Source organism: Tripterygium wilfordii, chromosome 23, assembly GCF_013401445.1.
Source record: "Tripterygium wilfordii isolate XIE 37 chromosome 23, ASM1340144v1, whole genome shotgun sequence".
NCBI lineage: Eukaryota > Viridiplantae > Streptophyta > Magnoliopsida > Celastrales > Celastraceae > Tripterygium > Tripterygium wilfordii.
Genome location: NC_052254.1, coordinates 2144221 through 2169540, shown reverse-complemented (window position 1 = coordinate 2169540; position 25320 = coordinate 2144221). Strand labels below are relative to the sequence as shown.

Genomic DNA, 25320 nt, shown 5'->3' with positions numbered 1-25320 from the left:
GAATTGGGGATGAAATAAGAGTCATAAATTGGGAGTCTCATCCATTTTTTAATTACTTATGACTAATGGAGTGGGACTACAATTCAAATGAGCTGAAATTAGCTATAATTTTAATTGGTTTTTTGAAAAAGGTCATGATTGGATTGTATTCATTTATTCAAAGGCTAAGAGAATTTGATATCCTTAGACACTCAGAGCCACTATAAATATGAATTACTCAAAAAAGAAAAAAGAAAAATGCAAACAACAACCATCGCCGGATGACACCATACTAAACCAAACATCGCCGAATGACACCATACTCCATCGAACTACGCAGGGGTAACATAAATTGAACAAAAAAAAATCAAACAAACAACACTACTAAACATGACTTGCAGCTTATCTGTTAGAAATCTCACCCCTAACAATCAACCATATATGCTAGAAATCCCTCTACGGTCTCACTTAAACACAAGGTAAAAAGGCCTAGTTGATTGTAAAGAGACGGGCTCATCCTATAAATGACTTGGTTGGGACTTACCCAATGGCCTACTTTTGTTCTCTTCAGAAAAATCAAAGCAGTTAAATCATCAACTTTGAGAGATTGGAACTGGTTGCAATTTGGACGTATTCAATCTCAGATCTATGATCTTAGAAAGCAAATTGAAGAGGAAAACAAGCTCCAAGAGAAACTTCAAGATATGCTGAGAGTATTGTTGCAGAGCTGCCCAAGGGAAGAAGATGAACTGTTGAGCAAATGGGTTTGGCCCATGCGATAGCCTAATGGGCCGATGATGGACTATGCCCGTAAGTAATGGAAATTTTCATGCCCTTTGACGAACGAAGCAGCTTCTCGCGAAACACCGACGCCATTATAGGAAGTGTTTGGGGCCACACCCACGACCACAGCCACAAACGAACAAGACGCGCAGTAATTGTCACGCATCCTTCCATCCTAAGCAAACAACAACTACTACTACTACAAGTTCTCCTCTCCTTCCTTCGAACGCGTCTCCTTAGTGAAGCAGGTAACCTATGAAACTATTAAATTACCCAAAAAAAGTCATTGCGTCACCTTATCTGGATTTACGCTCTTTCGCGTATATATGTTCTTTGTGTTTTTCATAATCGGAATCAGAGATTGATTGATTGATTGATCTCTGTCTGTTTATCTATCGGAGTAGTGAATCTGAATCCCGTAAAGTCATGTCGATGCTCGATTCCTTCTTCAACAAGGGTTTCAAAGCTGCCAAATGGTTTGTATCTTTCTTGTCTTCGATCCTTCCTTCTGTATTAGGGATTTTGTTTGATTGTGTTTGCTTCTACAGTAAAACCCTATTGAAATTGACGATTCCACGGATCAAGTTGCTGAGGAACAGAAGAGAAATTCAGATTAAGCAGATGCGTCGAGACATTGCCAAGCTTCTCGAGACCGGTCAAGAAGCCACTGCTCGCATTCGGGTTTGTATCTCTCGAATTGATTGATAGTGTTTTGGTTTTCTTGGTCGTGTTAGTTACAGTTCTTACTATGATTTTCCAGGTGGAGCATATAATAAGAGAGGAGAAGATGATAGCTGCACAAGAGATTATGGAGCTCTTCTGTGAGCTTATTGCTGTTCGCCTTCCCATCATTGAAGTGCAAAAGTTTGTTTTTTTTTCTTTCTTTATATATTCTGTAGCTTGAACTACGACTACGTATATTGCTTTTGATTTTTTTCTTTATCTTCTTGCAACTTTGATGCCTTGCTGGTTCTAATTTTTGTTGGCTTATTAACAACATGCAACGAACCCATGTTAGATTATCAATTAGCTCGAGCTGGTGAGCTGAATTTTTTGTTCAAGCGAACTATCCAAGCCAATGTTAAATTAGACTTCATTCCGTTGACACTTTTTATAAAATTATACTCTTTCACCCAACCTATGACATAGAGGGAAGGGAGAGCCTGGATTTTTGAGGTCTAGATAGGATAAAGGAGACAAATATTTGCTGGATTTTTATTGAATGATAGAAGCAGTATATAAGTAAAAGGCTCCAACTGTTGCCGCACTATATTTATCTACACCAGGATTTCGTCTTAATGGAAAAGGTCTATGTGAACCCGTTCAAAAACATAGGATGACACGTTAACTCTGCTTTTCCCTTAGAATTCATAGTATATGGGAACTCTTTTCAGATGGTGGAACTTTTAAAGTTATATTAGATTAACTATGGCTTCACTCTAGTTCAGAGTGTTATGTTTTTAGTGTTCTCGTTGATGCCGCTTTGTGGAGGTAATGATTTGCTTGCATGAATGGTTTTCTTTTTAGCTCAGTCAGAGAATGTTATGTGCCATGTTTTTTATTTGAGTATTCTTCTTACTAAGATATTGAGATTCCTATATGATTAATTTTGGACAGGGAATGTCCATTAGACTTGAAAGAAGCGATATCCAGCGTGTGTTTTGCTGCGCCAAGATGCGCCGATCTGCCAGAATTGCTGCAGGTTCAAATGCTGTTTGCATCCAAATATGGAAAGGAGTTTGTATCAGCTGCAACTGAGCTCATGCCAGATTGTGGTGTTAATCGCCAGGTTCTTTGAATCTCTGCATCTGTCTCAATATTGTGTATTATTGTGTTGATAAAATCTTGTTACGAATTTATTCTCTCCCTTGCTTATTGACATTTTCACATTGGAAACATAGTTGATAGAACTGCTGTCAGTTCGTGCCCCATCACCTGAAACAAAACTGAAGCTTCTGAAGGAAATTGCGGAGGAGCATCAATTGGATTGGGATCCAGCCTCATCTGAAACTGAGTTTTTTAAACCACATGAAGATTTATTGGTGAGTAACATGATTCCCCTACCATGATTCATGTGCTCTCTGCACTAACATTTGTTTTCATTATGTCAGAATGGCCCAACACAGTTTGTTGGTGGGTCCAAGTTGCCACTTCCCACAGAAAAGCACGATGAAACACTCAACTCTGATGAAGCCCATACAGAGCAGCCAGATTCTGATTCAGACTCTGAGCTTTTGGATTTTCCTGAAGTTCCCAAGGTTTCATTACAGCCGAGCACTAATGTTGCCTCAGCGCCAGAAAAGGCTTCTGTTACATCAGCTGTTCCATTTCGTGAAACTGATCATGAATCATTACACTATTCTGAACATGAGAATCTGGCACCGGAAGGGCACTTGAAAAATGAGGAATGGACGAAAGAAGAGTTGGGAATAAGCAAATACGAAATGCCCAGTGTTGCTGTTGACGCCAAGGCAGATAAACAATTTCTGCCATTTGTTTCTCCCCCTACATTATCATCTGCATCATTCTCTGCACAACGGAACATTCCTCCCCCTACATTATCATCTGCATCAATCTCTGCACAACAGAACATTCCTCCCCCTACATTATCATCTGCATCAATCTCTGCACAACAGAACATTCCTCCGCCTACATTATCATCTGCATCATTCTCTGCGCAACAGAACATTCCTCCCCCTACATTATCATCTGCATCCTTCTCTGCACGACAGAATATTTCACCCCTTTCCCTCTCAAAGACCAAAAGTGAGGCTAATGTTGATTTGCAAGATGTTTTAGCTGCTGCTCAGGCTGCTGCTGAAAGCGCTGAACTTGCTGCTGCAGCTGCTCGCTCGGCAGCTAGTCTTGCACAGGTCAGAATTAGTGAGCTCATAAAAAAGAACGGTAATGCTAACGAGAGTAGCAATGAGAATCCGTTTCATGCAAATACTCCTGATCCATTAGCTATTAGAGAAGACCCACAGTTCAATCACCAGAACTCTCTTGAAAATCCTGATGGTACTCTAAATTCTCCAGATTCCTATCACGTTCATGAAGACTACAAGGTATCAGAGATGCCAAATATTTCTTCGTTTGATCAAATGAAAATGTCTGATGATATTCCTGTCTTTGATGATCGTGCTCCTGAAGTTGATGAACATACTCGTCATCAACCTCAAAGATTGCCATCAATGGATGATGATCCGTACTCATATCCAAATCTGTTTTCGTCGAATCTCGGACCTGATACTCATACTTCTATGGATAATTCCAGATCCACACATCAGCTCTGAGCTACCAGTAGTATGCTGCTTGATCTCATTTTCAGGTTATGTTATTGGTTGGACCTCCTGCGGCACCGGTACAAGTTAAATCTTTTTGGATTTGTAAAGGAGATCAGTGGCTGTTTGAGATACAATTAAGTAGACTGCAGCTGAGTGATGACAAATTTGAAGTATAATGGTTCGGGAAACTGCTGGTGGAGTTTGAGAAGTTTCAGGAAGTTCATTGTACCTGATTTGGTTTGAGTATATTATATTATTTCATGTACAAAACGCTTTGTGCTGTGGTAGAAATAAAATGATAAGGCTTTTCTTTTCTATTTCTTTCACTGCCAAGGTTGATGTCTCGGGCAGAATTCAGAAAGCCTACGTCCTCTTGTGATAATATAGAAGTCTCTCATGCGGACTTAAAATACAGTACCTATGTGTGATAATATAGAAGTCTCTCATGCAGACTTAAAATAAAGTACCTATGTTTTGCCACCCGGTGAATGCTCAAAATAAAATAATATTGGAAATACTTTTTATACAAACATTAATTGATAGTGTATTTGCGTACGATATCTATATGGGTCCTTGATGCATTGTCGCTAGAAATCAAGATAATGGAATTTGACTTGTCAATCCAATTCATAACCTTTGGAACACAATTCATATCCCCTTTTTATTCATATCCCTTTTTACAGTGAATCCCACTTGTCATTTTATTTATCTACACCCTCAAAAAATAATCATCAATCCTTACTTCCTCTATATATGTATTGTGTATACATATTCATGGCTTCATGACAATAACAATAGTGACTAATGCAGATGCTTGTGGACTTATCAGCAATGCCAAGCACATATTCTATGCTTCACAAAGAAAAACAAACAAAATACTTGAAACTATGCAGAATCTAGAATATACTTCCATATGAAAGATGCTATGTCACTAGCTATTACAACAGCATTAGAAGACAAGTAGATAAACAATACATCATTTGTTGAAATACTCAGACAAAAACTAAATCAAGGTACAAGTTGCTCTGCAAGCAAGCCATCCTAACAGCTGTGTATCAAAGGATAGAAATTTAAATCCAACTTAACAACAGGGTTTTGCCAAACTAGCCCAACCCTCCCCTTCTACTCAAGAAGAATTCATAAAACCTTCCATAGATAAAATAAGATCTAAACTGCCACAACTACTACACCAGTAGAAAAATATGAAGGCTATGTCGAGCCGCAGCAGATGACATGATTTGCACCTCAATTACAAGACTGATATGCACAAATGTAATGAATACAAAGCAGAATGGCTTACAAGAGATATATCAGGACACGGTCGTGAATCAGAAAAAGAAAGGAAGGAAGAACAATTATGATTAAGAAATAAGCAGTACATATCTCGCTTCTGTAATTTGTTACTGTGACAGGGTCACCTTGGACCAGACAACTCAACTGCATGTAGATTTTCTGTTGAGTCGACGATCCAATCAGAATTAGGATGTGCGGTCAGTTCTACCTCCTGGCGCAGAACCTCAACCTTTTGCCATTCGTCCCACCTCTCTGCCAATCCATCACCTTCAAGCATCCTCATCACTTCTGACATCTTAGGCCGGTCCATTGGGGAGCCTTGTGTGCAAAGCAGTGCAACCTGGATCAGCTGCTCTACCTCGGCTTCCACATAGTTTTTTTGAAGATCGGGGTCAACCAGCATTTCTAGCTGCTTCTCCTTTAAAAGTCCTTTGACCTATGATGATAGCCAGTTATATCACTGGAATGAAGCATTCAAGCCTCCAATCATAAAGATATACGGAAATAAAAAAAGAGGCTGTAAAACTTAACCAGAGAAAATATAGAAGACAAACAGGAACTATAAGCTAAACAAGGTGGAGCAGGCATGAAGTATTAACAAGAAACTAATACTCAACCAAAAAGTACAATATTTCCGCTGAAGATATTGATTAAATTATTCCTAAACGTCTACTGATTCTAAGCGATCCACCACCCTCAGCGAAACCGTGTCAGTGTACATGGGCAGTCAGCGGGATATAAAATGCTTTCCCCCTTACCTGGCTTAGTGAACTTCATATTTGCTAGAGACGCACATTCTTTTTTGAATGGAATCTTCTTTTTACTAAGCCACCAAGTAAAATCTGTGAACTTGTCCTTATAAAAAACAATCTGTGAATCCTAAAATTTCAGGAAAGCTGGCAATTCAAAAGCATTCTGTGAACCTGACCAGAATCACTAACTTGACTAATACACACTAAAGGACCATAGAAAACAAAGTTTGGCTCCTTGAGAACTACAAAACAGAAGGTAAATCAAACCATGGATCTACTAATAACAGTGATTGCTGTGTCTTAGGAACCAAAGTCAGCATATTCAGCTAACATGGTGACCTATTATAATTCCACTGCCTACAAAAAAATTTCTTTCCTTTTCTCCCCCTTTCTAGCAGCATGAAATGCAATTTCTAGTGAAAATATTATCAGCGGCTGAAAAGAACTCAATAGCATTCACTATTACCACAGTTCATATTTGGTTCCCTTGTACAGTTCACACACTTTCCCTCATACAGTTCCTATACTTCTAACACAAGTAAGCAGGCTTTACAATCGTGTCTTCCTAGCACTCACACCTTGGTCAGCAATCTTAGCTCATTATCGTAACATTTAGCAGGAAGAAATCAACTGTGAGAGTAACAGTTGATATGCTACACTTCACCAAGAGATACATGATTGCAGTGTGGAAAATGAATGGACAGGCTGGAAACATAAAAACACCCTCAATAGAAAAGCCCAAATACCATGAGCTCAAACTAAGTCTAATTGCAAGGGCAGGCTCCGAAGATATATTGCATAGTATCATGTTGGCAGACAAAATGAAATGCAAGAGACCACACCAAATCATGAACACAGCATACATACAAAATATAATGCATACCCAATCAAGTAACATGACATCGTCATCATTAGCAAGCCTAGCAAGGTCAAAGGCTCTTTGCCCGGTGATTAGCTCCAGAAGCATGATCCCATAACCAAAAACATCAGTTTTCTCTGAAGATTTCCCAGTCGACAGGTATTCTGGAGCAATATGCCCAATTGTACCACGTACAGCAGTAGTGACATGGGTATCCTTGTAGTCCATTAGCTTAGCCAGCCCAAAGTCCCCCACAACAGCCTCAAACTCCTCATCTAACAAAATGTTCGCAGCTTTCACATCACGATGTATGATCTTCGGATCACAATGGTCATGGAGATAAGAAAGGCCTCTTGCAGATCCCAATGCAATTCGTTTTCGTGTTGGCCAATCAAGAGGAAGCTGTGAATCCGGGCGTTCTACAAAAGGCATCCATAATATTATGACTGGGAATTCATGATGTGAAGCTGACATTAAATGCTATAATGAAGACAAGGTATAAATCAGCAATGAATTGTTGATCGGAATGGATACAAAATGCATCAATATAACTTAACCAGAGGTACAATTTGACGCGCATACATAAACTTTTACCTCTCAAACATGATGCAACACTTCCATTAGCCATGTAAGGATAAACAAGCAGTCTTTCAGTCGGTGTCATGCAGAATCCACGTAACCGGAGGAGATTACGATGCACAGCCATGCTGATCATCTCCACTTCAGTCTGGAATTGGAGCTCACCCCCAGGTGTACGCTCTTCTTTGAGTCTTTTCACAGCAACCAGAGAACCATCAGCCAAGCGTCCTTTGTAAACCTTACCAAATCCACCTCTCCCCAGAATGTTTTTATTGCTAAAAGTGTCAGTCGCAACCTGTAATTCTCGCAATGAAAACCTTTTAAGCTGTCCCAGGTGAACTTCAGGATCCTCCTCAGCTGCAAAGACCCATAATAATGAACTAAAAAACAAACTACCAAATAAAACCACTATCACATTTCAGCTAAAACACTGACCAGGCACATCAAAGAAAAATTCTTGAGGTTTCCTTCTCCGCCACCATGCAAATGCTATTGCAGGGGTAGCAAATAGTAAAGCAGCACCAGCAGCGACTCCTCCAGCAATTGCTCCAGTATCACTGTTCCCTCCTGAAAATTAACATATTACGGAAATTCCACAGCAAATTTTTCCGTCTTGCAACTTAAAAGCACCAAAAATATTGTGACAACCTCTGCTGCATTAACAGTCACAATAATGGGTCAAAATAAGACGTGATCCACCAACATTTTCAAGCATAAGATAACATTTTACTATCCAGTTACTTCCTACTCAAAAAATTGACTTTCATGATTAACTATACCAACATTGAGAAAATAAAGCACACGAAGATCATGGAGATTATAGGAAGATGGTCCAATGCACAGTGATGTGCTTGCTCTCACAGATGCAGAGGAAGATGATGGTTCCAGCTGCTTACCTAATTCTAATTTCCAGAACAAAAGGTGAAAAAAAGAAAGAATCAAAGAAATAAAAGCAAGTTAAAAGAGCACAGGATCAAACGAAATCCAGAAAATTAGCAGCAGTGATGCCACTGAGTAAAAATACACTGCCAAGCATCAGGTTTGATTTTCAAGAGACTATATAACTTTTCTTTTGAATGCATAACAGGATATATGAAGAGGCAAAATTGTTCCATAAGAGACAACATAACAAGGCTCAGAAGATTACCGGGCGTAGAAATAGGGGGTGGCGGTACAAACGGTGGAGGAGGAGAAAATGGAGGAGATCCAGGGCATGGCCGGCCAGTGACAGGGCCACATAGATCCAAGTTGTTAGCAAAGCTGCATATAGAAAAAAGAAGCTGTTCAGCATATCCTCAAAGACAGATAAGAGGAGGAAGAGCCCAAGTGTTGACAGACACCTGATGGGAGTGAAAAGAGAGAATGAACCATTATCTGGAACCACTCCCGAGAGATGATTGTTAGACAGATCCCTGCATTCCGGAGCACAATCTATCATTAAATAACTTCATTAACATCAGAAACCATTTTGTGTGACTTAATGGTTCTGTATGCGTGTGAGAGAGAGAGAAATAGGGAGTCTACAACAACAGAGTGAACATAATTTAACACTCACAATACTTGCAGTGCTGTGATATTAGTCAAGGACATAGGAATGGGACCCGTCAAGCTGTTGTTATTAAGCCGGCTATCCTTGCACAAACATTCCAATAAATTTTATGTGTTAACAAGTAGAACCAAATAAAATATCCAATGCAAATATCATCATAGAGACATTATATAAGCCGTTTTTTCACTGAAAAATCAGCCCTCTGTTAGAAATCAATCAATCATTGATGTGCCTCTACAAAAATATTGAAACAGCACAGTCCTTAGGCTGTCTAAAGATGGAAGGCTTAGAATTAGGAAGCATCAAGAACCCATCAATCATTTAATTCTGTCAAGCCCAATCAGCACAACTTCCAAAAATCTCATAAACAACTCAAAAACTCATCAAATCATACTTCAGAAACGGGCACAATAAAAAGGCCAACCATCACATCAAAGCAGACAAATCTCTTGTTAATAACGTAACTCAAACTGACATCAAGAGATGTATGCCTGTATGGTTCTAAATGATCCATTTCTGCCATCTACTTTGAACTAATGATAATAAGAATACCATAGATGTCCAAAAAAATATTACACGATAGAGACAAAACTGAAATAGTGGTGATATGATACATAACATGAATACTAGAATAGTAAGCTCAAAGCATACTCACAGGAACCGCAGTTTTGACAGCTTCCCCAACGAGCCTGGTATAGGACCAGTAACACTATTCAAGTAAAGATCCAAGCTCACCAAGTTAGTCAAATTCCCAAGATCACTGGGAATTAGTCCACTAATATTATTACTGTAGAGCTCCCTGTCATAAGCAATTTTGATTGAGGTTAGGGCAAAATGAGTTCAAAGTGAAATGAGAACTCTAGAACAGAAATGTTAATAATTATAACATCAGCATTGGTAATAAGCAGCAGTATTCTTATTGCACCGGTTCAATAAGAATACTCCAACACTAAAAAAAAAAACCTCGGTGATGAATCTAATTTCTACCAAGCACCTTATTCTGAGCCCCTAAGAAGCTGCACAGCTACCTTCTAAATCCAACACAGGCCACTACATACAGAGGTTCAATTTTTCAATGCGGGAACAGAGTAAATTCTTCTCATTGAATGGGATTTTATATTCTCCAATGTAAATTTCTATCAAGCATAAAAGATCAGTAAACATGTATTTTCAAAGAACAAGAGTAGTCAGGAAAAAATTTTAAAAGTGTTTTATCACAAAAGAGGAAAGTGCCAAGTTCCGGAGAGGACTATGAAAAAGAACATATGTATTTATTATTAACCTATATAATTATTAGAAGAGGGAAAAAAGAAAGAAAGAAAGAACTAATGGTAAACCTCTCATCATTGAACCATCATCAACAAAGCTCAACATAGTTCCCAACAGTTCAATCCCAATCTAACACCAACACGATGCAACATACATGTTAAAAATGAACATTAAATAAGCTCTCCATTGCAACAGCAGCAAACAAATAAGAAAACATGACTTACAAGTATTGCAAATTCTTAAGCAGGCCAAGCTGTGGAACTAATTGACCAGACAAAGCTGCATTCCCTAGATCACTGAGAAATTGCATAGAAATATCAATAAAGCGGTCCTTTTTAAAGTACTTGATACAAGATTCCAGAGTTTACTCAAGAGAATGGACTCCAAAAAAATCTAAAAGAAAAATCTTACACTCTTATAACACTATTGTCATTGTTGCATGTGACATGAAACCATGTGCATGGGTTGACAAGTGTAGGATCCCAGCTCTGCAGGATATTGCTAGGGTCATTCAAGTTGGACCGCAGACTATGCAAAGCATCACCTGTTCAAAATGCAAGTAACAATTAATAAGGAGGCGACAGTATGAACAGCCATGAGTCTATTACTGCATAACAAAGTCGTCCTAATCAAACCATTTCAACCACAAACCATCATTTTGAGCAAAGCAATGGGGAAAATTTCGGATCACTTAATTCCGCATTAACACCCAACTTGTCAATAACATTCAAGTAATTATATTTCTCAATGGCATATAAAAAAAACATTCAAGTAATTTTGAAAACATTGAAATTTAAAGTTATCAAACAACAAAAGGATACCTATTGCAGATCAAACACTCGAATACTATAAACCAGAAAAAAAGAGAAAAACGCAACTAAAAAGACATTTTAAAGGAAAAATCCAAGTACCTTCCATGTTACCCAATACCAGGCATAATGGATGCAGAAGCAAGATCGCCCAAGCAGACACCAAGGAACCAGCTTTCCCCTCCATGTCACTCCTTTAAGTTCTCAACCTCCTCAGATCCAAACTACAACACACCAAAGCCCATGAAACCATCACCGAGACACCCACACAAACCCTCCCCCAAAATCTCACCTTTTTGCCTATCTAACCCACCATTACCACCCAGAATCACTACAAAATCACCGTCGCAAACCCACGATCTCCCTTACTGACAATCGCTAAGAATGCACACAAAAGCCAAAATTACTTGCCCAGAAAGGATAAAAAAAAAAAAAAAAAAAAAAAAAAGGCCACAAAAGAACTCAGAAAATTTTCAAAAAACACTTTCACTGCTTTCCTTTTAGCATTTATACTCTAGTAAAATAAACAAACTCTCCTTTTCGTATCAATCTTTTTCTCCCTCCTCAAAATATGTTTCTTTTCGAGTCTGTTGCTGCTAGAGAGAGAGAGAGATTATTATTATTGTTAGTATTATTTGTTTAGAGAGAGAGTGAGTGAAGCGTGCACATAGACAGTGGTGCGGTGGCTGCCCGAACGGCGGGGAGTCTGACCGCTGCCCGAAGCGCAGTCAAAAACGCCTTGGCGAGTTGGCGCTACACATGGAAAGCGACTTGAGCCTCCAAAATCCAATGCCCTCGTTTTGGTCAAAATGTGGATCTGAATTGTGGGACCCAGTTTCTCTGCCACGTCAGATTCGGTCCAAAACCCATGCTTTATTATCTTAATGATCATCATTAGCAAACATTAACTTTGGACCCACTAAAGGAAAAAAAAATTTATTCTTTTTTGAAAGGGCAAAAAGTAAAAAAAAAAAAAAAGATTATTAATTAATATCTAATTTTGGACACTTTTTATATCCCAAATATCCATCTAAGAACCAACATTTTGCTTCTCGATTCGTAAGAAGTATGGATTCTAACCAATTGTATATATGCATTAAAGCATAGTTCTTTCTATGTTTTCTTTCTTTCTTTCTCATGAGGTAGCCTTAATATGCTCGTCGAATAATTTGAGTTCTCTATGTGTCATACATGTGGGTTTTTTGATTGATAACATCAGTGCAATAATAAAGACGATGATGATGAGGATGGTCGATCTCTTTCGATCTACACATGAATCTACTTCTGTTTCCAAATTTACTTTGATACTACCTCAAATTGTCAGATATGTCTTGGATGTGGTTTCAAACTGATAGATCTGGTTCTACAAATACAAGTTTATTGTTTCAATCATTTCTCGCCCAGGGCCCCCAATTTTTGAGGGCCCCAAATTTTGAAATTTTTTAGTTATAGCCTTATAGGATAGTTTATTTTAAAACCAATCCCAACCTACTTTAAAGCCCATGAATATTATTTATAAAGCCCAAAAGGAATTGAGAATTAAAAAAACTAATAAAAGTAGGGGCCCAACCCAATTAGAAAGTAAGAAAGACCACCAACTTTAGGTTTTAGACTCTAGAAGTTAGACCAGTCCATAAAGAAATTAAGAAAAAAAAATCAAAAGACTTTTTGAAGTGTGACATTTTTTTTAATTTTTATGATATTGATGGAAGAGATTTAGTTTTAGAATTCAAAGTTTTGTGTAACATTTTACCTAAAGAAATAAAAAAAACCTATTGAAATACTAAATCATTTGCAAATAATGGATGGTGGTTTTTCAAATGCATGGATTGTATATAGAATATTGTTAAACTTTTAAAAACTATATGATAATAACGGGAAAAAAAATTAAGAGACCCCCTTTTTAGAGTTTGCCCAGGGCCCCCATAAACTCAGTTACGCCACTGAAATTACCACATGATCAGATATTCTGTATTGGTTTTTATCTAATGCAATCAAGCCTTTCGACCTTTCCTTTAAAAAAAATGTACTTAATTTCTTTTATTTTTATTTTTATTTTATCTTCTCTTGATATGTATAGCACAAATATTATGATATTTTTATTTTGTTACACTGAATTTGTCGACTAGTGCAACTGTTTCTTTCTTTCTTTATTATTATTATTTTTTAAAAAAATAAAATTTAAGAAAGAGAGATGGTATTTGGACCAATTGGGAGATGTGATTAGAAAAACCAAAACAATCTCAATCTCTAAATAAACATTTGGTGGAGGGTCCCTTTGATAAAGGTCACTACCTTCCTTTGCCCTTTTGTAAATTTTGAAAAAAATAGCATGTGCACGTGCACTTGGACATCATTACACGTGTTTATATATATATATATATATATATGACCATTTTTAATGATTTGTTTTGGTCTCTCTTTAGACTACAACTTATGTTTATTTTATTAGGGCTTACAACTAATAATATAGCAAAGAAGACTACAATAAGGTAAAGATTCATTAGGATTGCCTACTTGGCTGGTGGGTGCAATGGGTGGAGTAGGATTGGGAAAAGTTGGGAAGGGTTGTTCATAATTGGGCCTAGGGGTTGGAAGTACTTGTTTAAGAGGATGTGAGTTGGGATATGTTTTAGTAACCCGAGTCCATTTGGGCATGTGTTGTGTTCTAATATTCTACGACGAGATGATATGAGTTTATAAATTGTAGTAAGATAATATGAGTCTATTGTACTTGGCCGGGAACACCATGTGAAGAACCAATGCAACTTGGCAATATTTAAAGATACTTGTCATTTTTTTTTTGTTTTGTTAAGTAAGCGGGGTGGAGAACTCGAACTTGGTGGTAGAGTATATGCATCAACTATCTCGACTAGAGGGTTGTTGGCGACCGTTGCCAAATTGATGCCCAATCCACCATAGATCTACCCCCCGTTGGAGGCCCAAACTTCATCTCCTGGAGAGACCTCTGGAATGAACCACCAGAAGGTTAATTGGACAAACAAATAAGAAAACTACTCATAGTCTCATACTACAAAACAGAGATCCTTTTATTTAGGAAAAACTGAAGAAACAAGACTAGAACACATCACATGTCAATTACTTCAAGATGGCAAAAGGAGATCAAATGAATCAAGGTGAGCAATGGTATACCTTGCCTCTCCAAATAGAGTGTTCTCACTCTTCCTAAACTAAAACATAATTCCTCGAGGCTGTTCTTGTTTCACTTCTCATCGTTGCGCAAAACTCCTCATAGTTGATTCTCACATCCTATTCATTCAGAATGCATCAGCACCAAAAACTGACACTATGAAGAAATTCAAATGCTTTATTGGTGTACACTGACTTTATCTTTATCAACATCAGAAACTATTTTCTTGACGCTGATTTCATCATTGATCCCGTATTCTGTCATCGCGTCTTCCAACTCATCTCTTGTTATATACCTGGTAAATTCACCTCGTATATATGAGTCATGACAAGAAAATCTTTACTTATCCAACTTTACTAAAATTGAGAGCTTGAACAAGAAGACCTCAAGACTCATTAGCTTGGATTAAATTTCAAGTTCAGAATTTTTAAAAATTTAAGGCTAGACTAGGCTTCAAAGAAAGGATCAAGAGAAGCGCGAACCTTTTCAGCTTGAGTTTATTATAGCATCAAAAGCCAAAAAAAAAAATTAAAAGCTTGAACTTTATAGCCATAGAAAAGTATAAGAGGGTTTAGAACTCACCCGCTCTGATCCTTATCAAAGTGGTGAAATGCTTTATACTGATGTTCATCTCTTTTATATCTGTATTTAAGTATCGTAGAAAAGATAAATACAATGTAGTCAATCGTTCCATTTCCATCAAAATCAATCGGAATATATTACACATAAAAGAATGTTGGTTAGCTATGATATATATGACAGAGTCAATGACCAACAAATTAAATTTTCACGGGGTTCAACATATCTTATGGACTTCAGCTTCTGAGAGTTTTTGAGCCATACCGGTCTTCAGTTCCTCATTGGTAATGGCACCACTCTTGTCAATGCCCATATTCGTTAACATTACCTCGAGACCTTTGATTTCTTCTTCATGTTTTTCAAAGAAGATTGAAAGAAGAACCATCTCCAAGTCATAGCCATTGAACAAGATCTGACTTTTATCTATTTTAAATAACTTCTGAGTAGAAAATATGTAGATGAAAAGAAAATGACCGTTGTCTAAACTATTCCAAGCTATGTTTTCTATCATGGTCGTACTCTTACAGCATGTTCTTGGATTTTCTACAAGAAAGCCATTTCAAAATAGATCCATCTCAATTTTAAGATACTTAAAATGTTTCCCGTGATTATTATGAAAAAAAATTCTGAAGAAAAATTTATAAGAAGACATGCTATTATGAATATTTTTTTTCACCAAGTTATCTAAAGCAATTGTTTACTGAACAAAAAGGAAGGTACAAAGATTCTTATACCAAGAACTTGATTGGAAGTAAGTTGCTTCTTCGGATCTCGAGTTAGCATCTTTCCTATTAGATCTTTACCACTGCCAGATATTGCTGGCCATGATTGACTCTCAAAGTCAATGTCTTTTTGCAGAATGGCATCAAATATTCCTTCCTCACTCTCTGTAATTAATAAGATAGAATATTTTGGAACATTAAATAAAGGAATTATGCATGTTATATTTGGAAATCAAACTTCTAATTTCTAAACATAGAAGTTTAATTTAAACATCAAGAGTTCTATTCAAAAAATTGTTGTTATTTACCTGCCCAAAATGGAGGTAACCCACTTAGAAGAATATGCAAAAGAACTCCATTACTCCATATATCTATTTCCTTTCCACAACTATGCCCCAAGTACCTCAGGAACTGCATAATAGGCAGCGCCTACTTTTTTGCTGCATAACTTTCCTAGCATTAGTTTTAAAATAAGGTCAATGAAAAAGAAGAATCATTGTAAATCTATTTCATAAAACTTAAGATGATATAGAGGGGTACATGGCATTAAAAATGAGAGGAATTCAGTAAATTCTTTGCAAAGTTTAGAAAAAAATTCCTTATGTAATTCAAATACATCATTGAGACAAAAAAAGGTTAAAGATTTACCTTTCTCAAAGAAGATAGCCCGTCCAAAATCAGTAGCCTTCAACATGGCATTTTCATCCTTATTAGAGAACAAAAATTTCTCTGGCTTGCTATCTCGGTGCATCGCTCTCATAAGGTGGCAGTGGTGAACCACGTTTACAATTGAACGAATAATCCTATCCGCACTCTCTTAATAATCCTGACCAATAATCTTATCAACTATCTCCCCACTACTACAGTACTCCATTACAAGGTGCACAGATGATCTATCTTCAAATGCAACCTTCAATTCCACAATGTATGGGTGCCCACACAAGTGCGTTAGAATCTGAATCTCTCTCCTGATGTCTCTGTAACAAGATTTCATTTTAGTATCGATTTGCAGGTGTATGAATGACCAGTGGTATTATCCGTGCACAAATAACTAGTAATCCCGAATAAACCTCTGCCTAGTTCTCTAGCTAGAGTGTAGTGATGCCTGATGTCCTCAAATGGCTTGCCAAGTATGTTCTCTGGCTTGCATGAATGTCGTATGGGTTTCGATGTCTTTCGCTTTTTCAAGTTGATTCTTAGATCCGGAAACAACATATATGTGTGTGTATATATATTATACAGCGGAGTTTACCCAAAGTAAGAACACAAAATATTCAGAAAAGAAAAACTTCTTAAATTTTAAGACAAGAAAAGTACTACCAGTCAAGCATTTTTCAAGGATTCTTAGGTTCTTACAAGTCAAGTATCAGCTCCCAATCCTTGGTGCGGCACTCATTGGTTCTTACAGTAAGTTGATATTCTTCAACTTGTTGTACAAACAATGCTGAAATTGATAAGTAATAATCTTGTTTGTCAACACATAATGATAATTAAAAGTACTAGAATTGAATTCACAACTCAAGAAACCGAAGCACGATTTAGACATATGAGAATAGATTTCTTTTATGGTACATTACCTCTAGCTTGAAACACAAAGGCATGGTGGGTGTTGTAGTCTACGTGAGTGAGGGAATATCAGACAGACAGACATGGACGATGCTATGTGTTCGATGAAATGCGCATGAGAGGCCGAAAAGCTCAATACGAAGAAGCGTGAGGAAGTTAAAAATAAGATAAAGAGAACACAGTACATTTTCAGCCATTCGATATGATCCAACGGTTCCTGGTAAACCATTGTAGGATATATCTATTGCAGGAGACCCGGATGAGGAGACTTTTGCAGCTGTGACGCACAAATCAATTTTCTAAACCAATGGGCTCCTGTAGCTCGCCACGAATGAATGAGCAGCAACTGAGTCTGAGACATTGAACGTGACTTTGCGCGTCTGACTTAGGACAAATCAACGGCGTAAAGGAAGATACAAAGGAAGCGAAGAAACAAAAACAAAAGGGTAAAAACACAATTTTCTCTTTCTTAGAACCAGAGATAGAGATCGAGTCGTGGGATTTGATAGAGATTCAGGGGCAATGAGCGAGAAGCAGAGAAATCCGAGACCCACAAAACCAACAAGCTCAGTTCTTCCTTACCAAACGCCAAGACTCAGAGACCACTATTTGCTGGGTAAGAAGCTAGGCCAAGGTCAGTTTGGGACGACATATCTTTGTACCCACAAGACGACCAATGCCCAATTCGCCTGCAAATCGATTCCAAAGCGGAAGCTTCTCTGCAAGGAGGACTATGAGGACGTTTGGAGAGAGATCCAGATCATGCACCATCTCTCTGAGCACCCTAACGTGGTGCGGATCGAGGGAACATTTGAGGATTCTGTGTTTGTGCACTTGGTAATGGAGTTGTGCGCGGGGGGAGAGTTGTTTGATAGGATTGTGGCGAAGGGACATTATAGTGAGAGAGAGGCTACTAAGTTGATCAAGACAATTGTTGGGGTAGTGGAGGCTTGTCACTCTCTTGGGGTTATGCATAGAGATCTCAAGCCTGAGAATTTCTTGTTTGATACGCCGGACGACGATGCCAAGCTTAAGGCCACGGATTTTGGGCTCTCTGTCTTTTACAAGCCAGGTTGGTTGATTGGTTTCGTCTTTTTTTTGTCTCTCTTTGTTTTCTGATTCCTCATTTTTGGAGTTTCTTTTATTTTGTGAATGAAAACTACGAATTTAAAATGGGTGTATATCCTTTTTAATGTCCCTTTCTTCTATGGAAAATGTGCTTTATGTTGATCTTTTGTTTGTTGGTATCGATTCTGATTTTGGATTTCTTTTGACGTTGATTTAGTCATTTGAAAGGTATTAGCAATTTTCTGGTTTATTAATTTCCATTTGTTGGTTGGTTGTTTATGGTAGTGAATTTAAGAGGTAAAATCTCATTGTTTTACAATTCTTCCTGCCTTCCAGGCTGGTCTTTTATTTGGGGTTTCTCTTCTACATATTTCTGATTGTTCTTTTAACAGATAATTATTCCTTAATTATTTTGGGTGTTTATTTCGTGAGTGGAGTGCATTTCTTGTTATTAGGAGTTTGGGTTACTAAGTTGTTGATTTTGGACTTGTGTAGAGTATGATCAAGCCCATTTTTCTATGGACAAGCTTTCTCAGTATTGCTTACTTTCTCAATTGTTTTATGGTAGTAATGTTGGTTCACTATGTTAGGTGGATGCATTTAGAAAAAAGAGAGAAGATAAAATATGTGTTTCTATACGGTTAAGAGCTCCATTAGTTCTTTCTGGTTGTTCCTGCAGCATGGTCAAGAGCATAGCCTCTTAATGAAATTTCTTTTTGATCTCTTCTTTCTGTTCCTTTTAGCTGTCTTTGTAAAACTCAACATTGTTCTGGTTTTCATGTGACGGTGAAAATTCTCCTTTGAAACAAACATATAATTTCGCAACTCGATTGACCAATATTCTCTCGCTACAAGATTTCATCTTAGCTAATCAAGGCTGCCACTCTATGATGGCTACTGATTGTTAACTACGTGAACTGTAAACCCTACCTCTCAGTGTTGGTGACCACTGCAAGAAAAAAGAGTGTTGTGAGCAAGTGAATCCTGTTAGCAACTATCAGGAGATGAAAAAAAGTGCTTGGAAAACTAGTGGACTCATGTCTTTGGACTTTTTGTAACTAGGGAATTTAGGAGGTGGAGAGCTCTAATGAATGTTGTGTATCAGAAAGATGCAAGATTTGATTATTTCTCATGATAATTGGCCCTATGCTTATATGGTATTTCTATTTTGACAATTTGCATGTTGTCTTGCCACCTTTGTCATTTGTGTTGGAGAGCTTTTTGACTGGAAGGATCATATTCGGAGCCCATTATTATTAACATTGCCTAAAAGCTATATAAATACACCTTGTAAGGTAGTAGCCTTGTGCAATGGTTGTCCTTAGTGCCGTACATATATTTTGCTAATAACTTGAAATGATTTTAGGAAGCCTAGCTTTTCCTGCATTTTATTTTTGTTTTCTTCCATTTTCTTATAATGTTTTCATTTTTCTGGTGAGCTACGTTGCAGCACTGGCATCTTCCATTTTGCAGTTTAACAACCCCTTTTGTAGGTTATTAATTAAGGAAGTTTAGTCTATCTTAATGAATGCCATATGGGGCATTGTGAGATTAATGAAGTGTTGGGCTGTTGGCTACTAGATTCTCTTTTGGTCGTTTTTATCATTATTGTTTTTGGCTCTTCCAGGACAACATTTTTCTGATGTTGTTGGAAGCCCGTATTATGTTGCACCTGAAGTGTTGTGCAAGCATTATGGACCTGAAGTAGATGTATGGAGTGCTGGTGTTATCCTATACATCTTGCTAAGTGGGGTTCCCCCTTTTTGGGCAGGTATTTATCCTTCTGAGCATGCATGCTTATTCTTGGTGGCTTTAGAGTTGCGTCTGCACTGGTGAACTTTTTGTATTTTCCTGTGTTATTATATTTAAGGTGTATTCACTTTGCCCTTTCACCTGCAGAAACTGAAGCTGGAATTTTCAAGCAGATTTTACGAAGCAAACTAGATTTTGAATCTGAACCATGGCCTAGTATTTCAGATAGTGCAAAGGATTTGATTACAAAGATGCTTGAGAGGGACCCAAGGAGAAGAATTTCTGCTCATGAAGTCTTATGTGAGTTGTTTAATCCTAATTAATCATGGACAGTTGTACATGCATGTTGCAGCAGCATATATCCATACCTTGCCTTTGTTAAGGTTTTTATAATAGAGTAAATCATCACATTGGACATATTTCAGGTCACCCATGGATTGTGGATGATAGAGTTGCTCCAGACAAACCTCTGGATTCTGCAGTATTGTCACGCATGAAACAGTTCTCGGCGATGAATAAACTCAAAAAGATGGCTTTACGCGTATGTTCCTTTTCTTTTAATATTTTCATCAATTACTCGATAAAATATTAAATATACTGAAGACTCGTGCGAATTGTGTGTTCATGTGTATGTATGTAGGTCATAGCGGAAAGACTCTCCGAAGAAGAAATTGGTGGTTTGAAAGAGTTATTTAAAATGATTGACACAGACAATAGTGGGACGATAAATTTTGAGGAACTCAAAGAAGGCCTGAGAAAAGTGGGTTCTGAACTTATGGAACCTGAAATCAAGGCTCTAATGGATGCTGTAAGTTATTATCATAAAATCTGGCTATAAAAGAATTTCTTCCTGTTTTGGTGGCATGATTAAAATGGAATACTATTACAAACTCTTGCATCGGGAAATTATGCAGGCGGATATAGACAACAGTGGAACAATAGACTATGGTGAATTTCTTGCTGCTACTATGCATTTGAATAAGATGGAGAGAGAGGAAAATTTAGTTGCAGCCTTCTCTTATTTTGACAAAGACAGTAGTGGCTATATCACCATCGATGAACTTCAGCAGGCTTGCAGAGAGTTTGGTCTGGGTGATGGCCATTTGGATGATATGATTAAAGAAATTGATCAAGACAATGTAAGTCATCTGATTATATGGGATTTTTGGTTTCTTATTTGCCCTTATTTTTCCACCTTATCACCATTCTTATTTCTTTTATGATTTTTGTTTATTTGAGACGCATTACTTGTTGGTAATCTTTCACCTATTTAATTAGTTTCTTAGCTTGATTGCATAATAATGAAATAATTAGACTCTAAGGGTCTCTAGGGACTTGGCTATTGGCCTTCTGATTTCTTTGTTGCATGCATCACATAAACACAAATAGGTGAGGTTAAAGTGAGAAGGGAATAAAGAAGAGGAGACCTTTCACTCTGGTGTATTGTTTCTTTGTTGCATTGGCACTTCCATTTATAGATGAAACGCTCAAATAAGGTGTCCGGTGTCACCATATTGTATAGGGGCAATTTATTGTCACTATATGAATCATACATTAGAAAAAAAGACTTTTAATTGCATCCAAATTTATTGCTCCTTTTATCCTTTATGTTATTTATTGGTATTTCTTTGAAATTGTTGGTATTTATGGGCTTGGGCGGGCACTTTAGAGCTTTTTAAGGCTAGTGCACTTAGTGCATAGATATGATTTTAAAATGAATTTCACCGACTGTGAGTTATGTTAAGGACCCTGTTAAGACACATCACCTGTCATTGCAGATGGATAGCCTCACATGGGGAAGAAATTTTGTTAATTGTAAGTTCGCTTGGGTGGTAGCCGGTGTGTTTGAACATGAGATCAAAGCTTGGATTTATTTTGCTTATCTAGCGGGAAGAAATAACACAGCAAATGCCATTCCTCAAGTAATTTCTTGAATCATTAGCAACAAAAGAAACAGAAGACTCGAACTGAAGCAAATTTGTGCACTTTAGCATTTATCATCATCATTAAATCCCTTATCCCATTGCTGTTGGGGTATGCTTCATGCATCCATATGACTATATGAGAACTTAATAAGAATTCATCACACTAAATTTCTCCTTCACCGTTCCTTCTTGTAAAATGCTACACTCTCACCTAATCCTATGATTCCATGTCCTTTTTTTATCACTTCAATTCTTTTTTTTTTTTAGCGGCAGTGTAGGGGAAGGAAAGAGTTATGCAGTCATACACTCATAGTGTTACACCCACAATGTAGCGAAGCTGTTTTGAGGACTTGAACAACCTCTAGCCTCTAGGTTGTATGAAGCAACCTTACCACTAGGCCAACGGTTCAACCTAGACACTTTCTTGCTATCTCAAAAGATATCAACCTTACCACTAGGCCAATGGTTCGACCTAGACACTTTCCTGATGTCTCGAAAGATGTCAATTTCTTTGGATTTTTGTTCTCTATGCCCCTAGTAAAAACCCTTACTGACTGATGCTGTCTATATTACCGAACATGAACATTTTTCTTTTCTTTTCTTTTTTTTTTTTGAGAAGAGGACATGAACATTTTTCAAGTTGACTACTTTCTTTGCTTTTGGCATTTTATGTGATATATTAACGTAATCTTCAAATTTGTAAAAATAACTAAATTTGTAAGAAACTATCCCCAGTATATTCAAGCATTCTATCTCTACCTACTGTTCATCACTACAACTACTGTCATGAAAATTGCTGCCAGCCTATGGCCACCCACGATGACTGTTGTTTGCCAATTGTTACAACATATATAAATGATGTGAAGCAGGTCTTTGTGTGTTTATTGGTGCTCCAAGTGAGAGCCTTGAGTGAGAGTAGCCCTGTGTTGGGAGTTGGGACTCATTTGTTGTGCACTTGTTGAATAGTTGGATTGTCCAACTCACATGTGAGGGAGAGTGTTAGAATATGCATAAATGATGTGAAATGTTAATGTCCCAACCCAACAAGTTAACTTATTGGATTGAATGACAACGTAAATAATCTTAACACCAATAAAATTATCCACTTGTACTGACATTCACTGCTGAATGGGAGTGTGTGTTAGTTTATTCAGTTTGGTTTTGGGGGTGTGCAGAATTGAACCGACTTTGGTTTACCTTTTGTGTGACTGAACCAATCAATTGAATTAGGAAACCAAAAGCTGAGAAGCCAAATGACTTTTCTGTTCCATTTGTTTGATTTTTTCAAGACAGATTAGAAGCTTCAAGAGGGGAAAGATTACATCACAGCACCCCTCAAATTTGACTATCAAACACTGGTATAGAATTTTGCCATGAAGATTTTGAGTTGTCCAGACTCAGATTATGGTGCTCCTGAAAATAACTCAAAATACTAAAATAAAAATTAAGACTGGAGCAATCAGGCTCCGAAATGTCATAAAAATTTGCTCAAAACCCCAGGGAACATTTTTTTTTCCTTTGTTTTATAGGTAGGGCCTTTTACAATGCAGGGGACAGGGAAGAGGGGGATTGTTGCCAGGGTATTGGTAAAATGTCCTTGCCGTTCCGGTCAGTGGCTCAGGTCTAGAGAAAAGAGACTTTGAGCTTACTAAATATAAAGAAACAACATACGTGCAGACTCATGACTCAGGGAGAAATGGAGGGGTTTTAGATTTTACCTAGGAAAATTCTGGTTTGTATTGCTGATCCCAGTGTAGCTAGCCCCTCCCTCCCTTCCACTCCCCGTCTCTCTCTCTCTCACGCACAAACGGAGAGAACCTTCATAGATTTTTAATAATGCTTGGCATTGCAGCAGTTAGTTTATGACAAGCCAAAAGGCCTTAATGATGACTGATATTTCTTTGATCTTGTAATATTAGCTTATCTTGTTTCTCTATTGTAGTCTCTCCTCCACATTTGTTCAGGATAACAGATTAATAGTTCTTTGACTTGAAGTCACTCTCCATGTCATTTCGTTTTCCATCGATTCAACTGTTATGGATTGAGAATTATAGATGCTATTAATTGGTGATGATATCGTTTTGCAGGATGGGCGAATTGATTACGCGGAGTTCACTGCAATGATGAGGAAGGTTGATGGAGGAGTTGGGAGAAGCAGAACCATGCGAAACAACTTTAATCTCGCAGATGCCTTTGGCATCAGAGATTCATCGTGAGATACCAGTAATTTGAAGTTATCTTTTGTATACTTGGGAACATGCAATCCTTAAGAGAGAAGATTCAGAAGTCTTGATTCTTAAAGCTTCATGATTCTCATTCCCATACGAAGGATATGTGCTGGTTTGTCGGGTTTGATCTATGTTTCCTTTTTCTAAGTTATTTGCTATTTAAGTTCAGAACTGTAAACACAGACAATCCGCCATGGTTCAACTGTAGCATCAATAACCTTGCCAGATGCAGCAGCTTTATTAGAATTACTACCTTAGTTGTAGATGCTAACGTTGTGAATTATTAATGTTTGTAACCAACGATGAAGCCATGGCAGCAATGAACTATATTGGTCTGTAAACAACTTCCTTTATCACATTTCAGCAATCAAAGACAGGAGATTATATATTTCTTCTTATACTTGTAGTGTTTGTTGATGTTTGCCTGTGAATATGCATATCAAGTAGAATAAGTGACTTTTCACAAGACTAGGCTGGAGGATGAGTGTTTTACCCAGTGTTCCATTGCCATGAAATACCTTCCATGAGCAGAGCGGTTTTATATATTGTTGAACCTGTATTCACTTGTATGTTTGGTTTTCTTATATTTGTGAAAGTTTTTGTCTGATCTTTGATGAAGTGGTGAGGTTTCATTTTTAACTTATCATGCAAAAGCAGACTGTGACGGCACCATTTCTGAACTCTTTATGTAGTGGGAAAAGCAGTTGATAGTTTTGATCATTTTATCAGGTTTTGCCAAACTTTTTTATATTGTATATTGTATGTACACAATTGATGAGGATGGATATCTTAGTGCAATCAAGGAAGGAGAAAGCCTCAACTATACATGGATTTCTTGCAGAAGTTACAAGCTCTGGAAGGTTGTCTCCTACTCTGTGAAGTGTGCATTGGGAAAGGAATTCATGTGTTTGGACCTCAAGTAACTCAGCACATGCTCCGTATAGTCACATTACCAATCTGATTTTCATGTGGAATTTGAACTCCCTCCTGCACCTAACTGTTAAAGTTAGGTCATCGCTGGACCTCAGGTCAATTAATCTATTAGACGACTGGTTTGTGCTACTTCTCGGCCCAACTAACTTGTCAAGCGGGTTTGCGCTTGTCTAGCCTGACCCATGTTTGGGTTTAGTGGGTTGTCCAAAGGGGCACGCCTATATTGAATCATTATCGATT

The 25320-nt window shown here is 37.6% G+C and overlaps 3 protein-coding genes and 1 pseudogene across 4 annotated transcripts; 2 read left to right on the top strand and 2 right to left on the bottom strand.

Moving 5' to 3' along the window:
* The first annotated feature begins 1016 nt into the window (after positions 1 to 1016).
* LOC119993295 lies at positions 1017 to 4363 on the top strand. Its single transcript, XM_038840353.1, has 6 exons — positions 1017 to 1238; positions 1311 to 1443; positions 1523 to 1626; positions 2380 to 2551; positions 2664 to 2804; positions 2874 to 4363. Exons 1-6 carry the CDS (start codon positions 1189 to 1191, stop codon positions 4053 to 4055), a joined length of 1782 nt encoding a protein of 593 aa, XP_038696281.1. The 5' UTR covers positions 1017 to 1188; the 3' UTR covers positions 4056 to 4363.
* Positions 4364 to 5011: 648 nt separating this feature from the next.
* Positions 5012 to 11794, bottom strand: LOC119993315 (somatic embryogenesis receptor kinase 2-like). Its single transcript, XM_038840385.1, has 11 exons — positions 11259 to 11794; positions 10759 to 10891; positions 10572 to 10643; positions 9734 to 9877; positions 9085 to 9156; positions 8870 to 8941; positions 8677 to 8789; positions 7965 to 8096; positions 7545 to 7886; positions 6975 to 7369; positions 5012 to 5775 (listed from the first exon to the last, which is right to left on the bottom strand). Exons 1-11 carry the CDS (start codon positions 11341 to 11343, stop codon positions 5461 to 5463), a joined length of 1875 nt encoding a protein of 624 aa, XP_038696313.1. The 5' UTR covers positions 11344 to 11794; the 3' UTR covers positions 5012 to 5460.
* A 2388-nt stretch (positions 11795 to 14182) lies between these two features.
* LOC119993486 lies at positions 14183 to 17365 on the bottom strand (annotated as a pseudogene).
* Positions 17366 to 17557: 192 nt separating this feature from the next.
* LOC119993316 (calcium-dependent protein kinase 11) lies at positions 17558 to 24547 on the top strand. 2 transcript variants are annotated; one of them, XM_038840387.1, is made up of 7 exons: positions 17558 to 18246; positions 19870 to 20013; positions 20142 to 20294; positions 20420 to 20535; positions 20635 to 20802; positions 20909 to 21133; positions 24007 to 24547. In XM_038840387.1, exons 1-7 carry the CDS (start codon positions 17697 to 17699, stop codon positions 24133 to 24135), a joined length of 1485 nt encoding a protein of 494 aa, XP_038696315.1. In that variant the 5' UTR covers positions 17558 to 17696; the 3' UTR covers positions 24136 to 24547. The 2 variants fall into 2 exon arrangements, with proteins under 2 accessions (XP_038696315.1, XP_038696316.1); XM_038840388.1 differs by lacking the exon at positions 19870 to 20013 and having other exon boundaries at positions 24007 to 24152.
* The last annotated feature ends 773 nt before the right edge of the window (positions 24548 to 25320 follow it).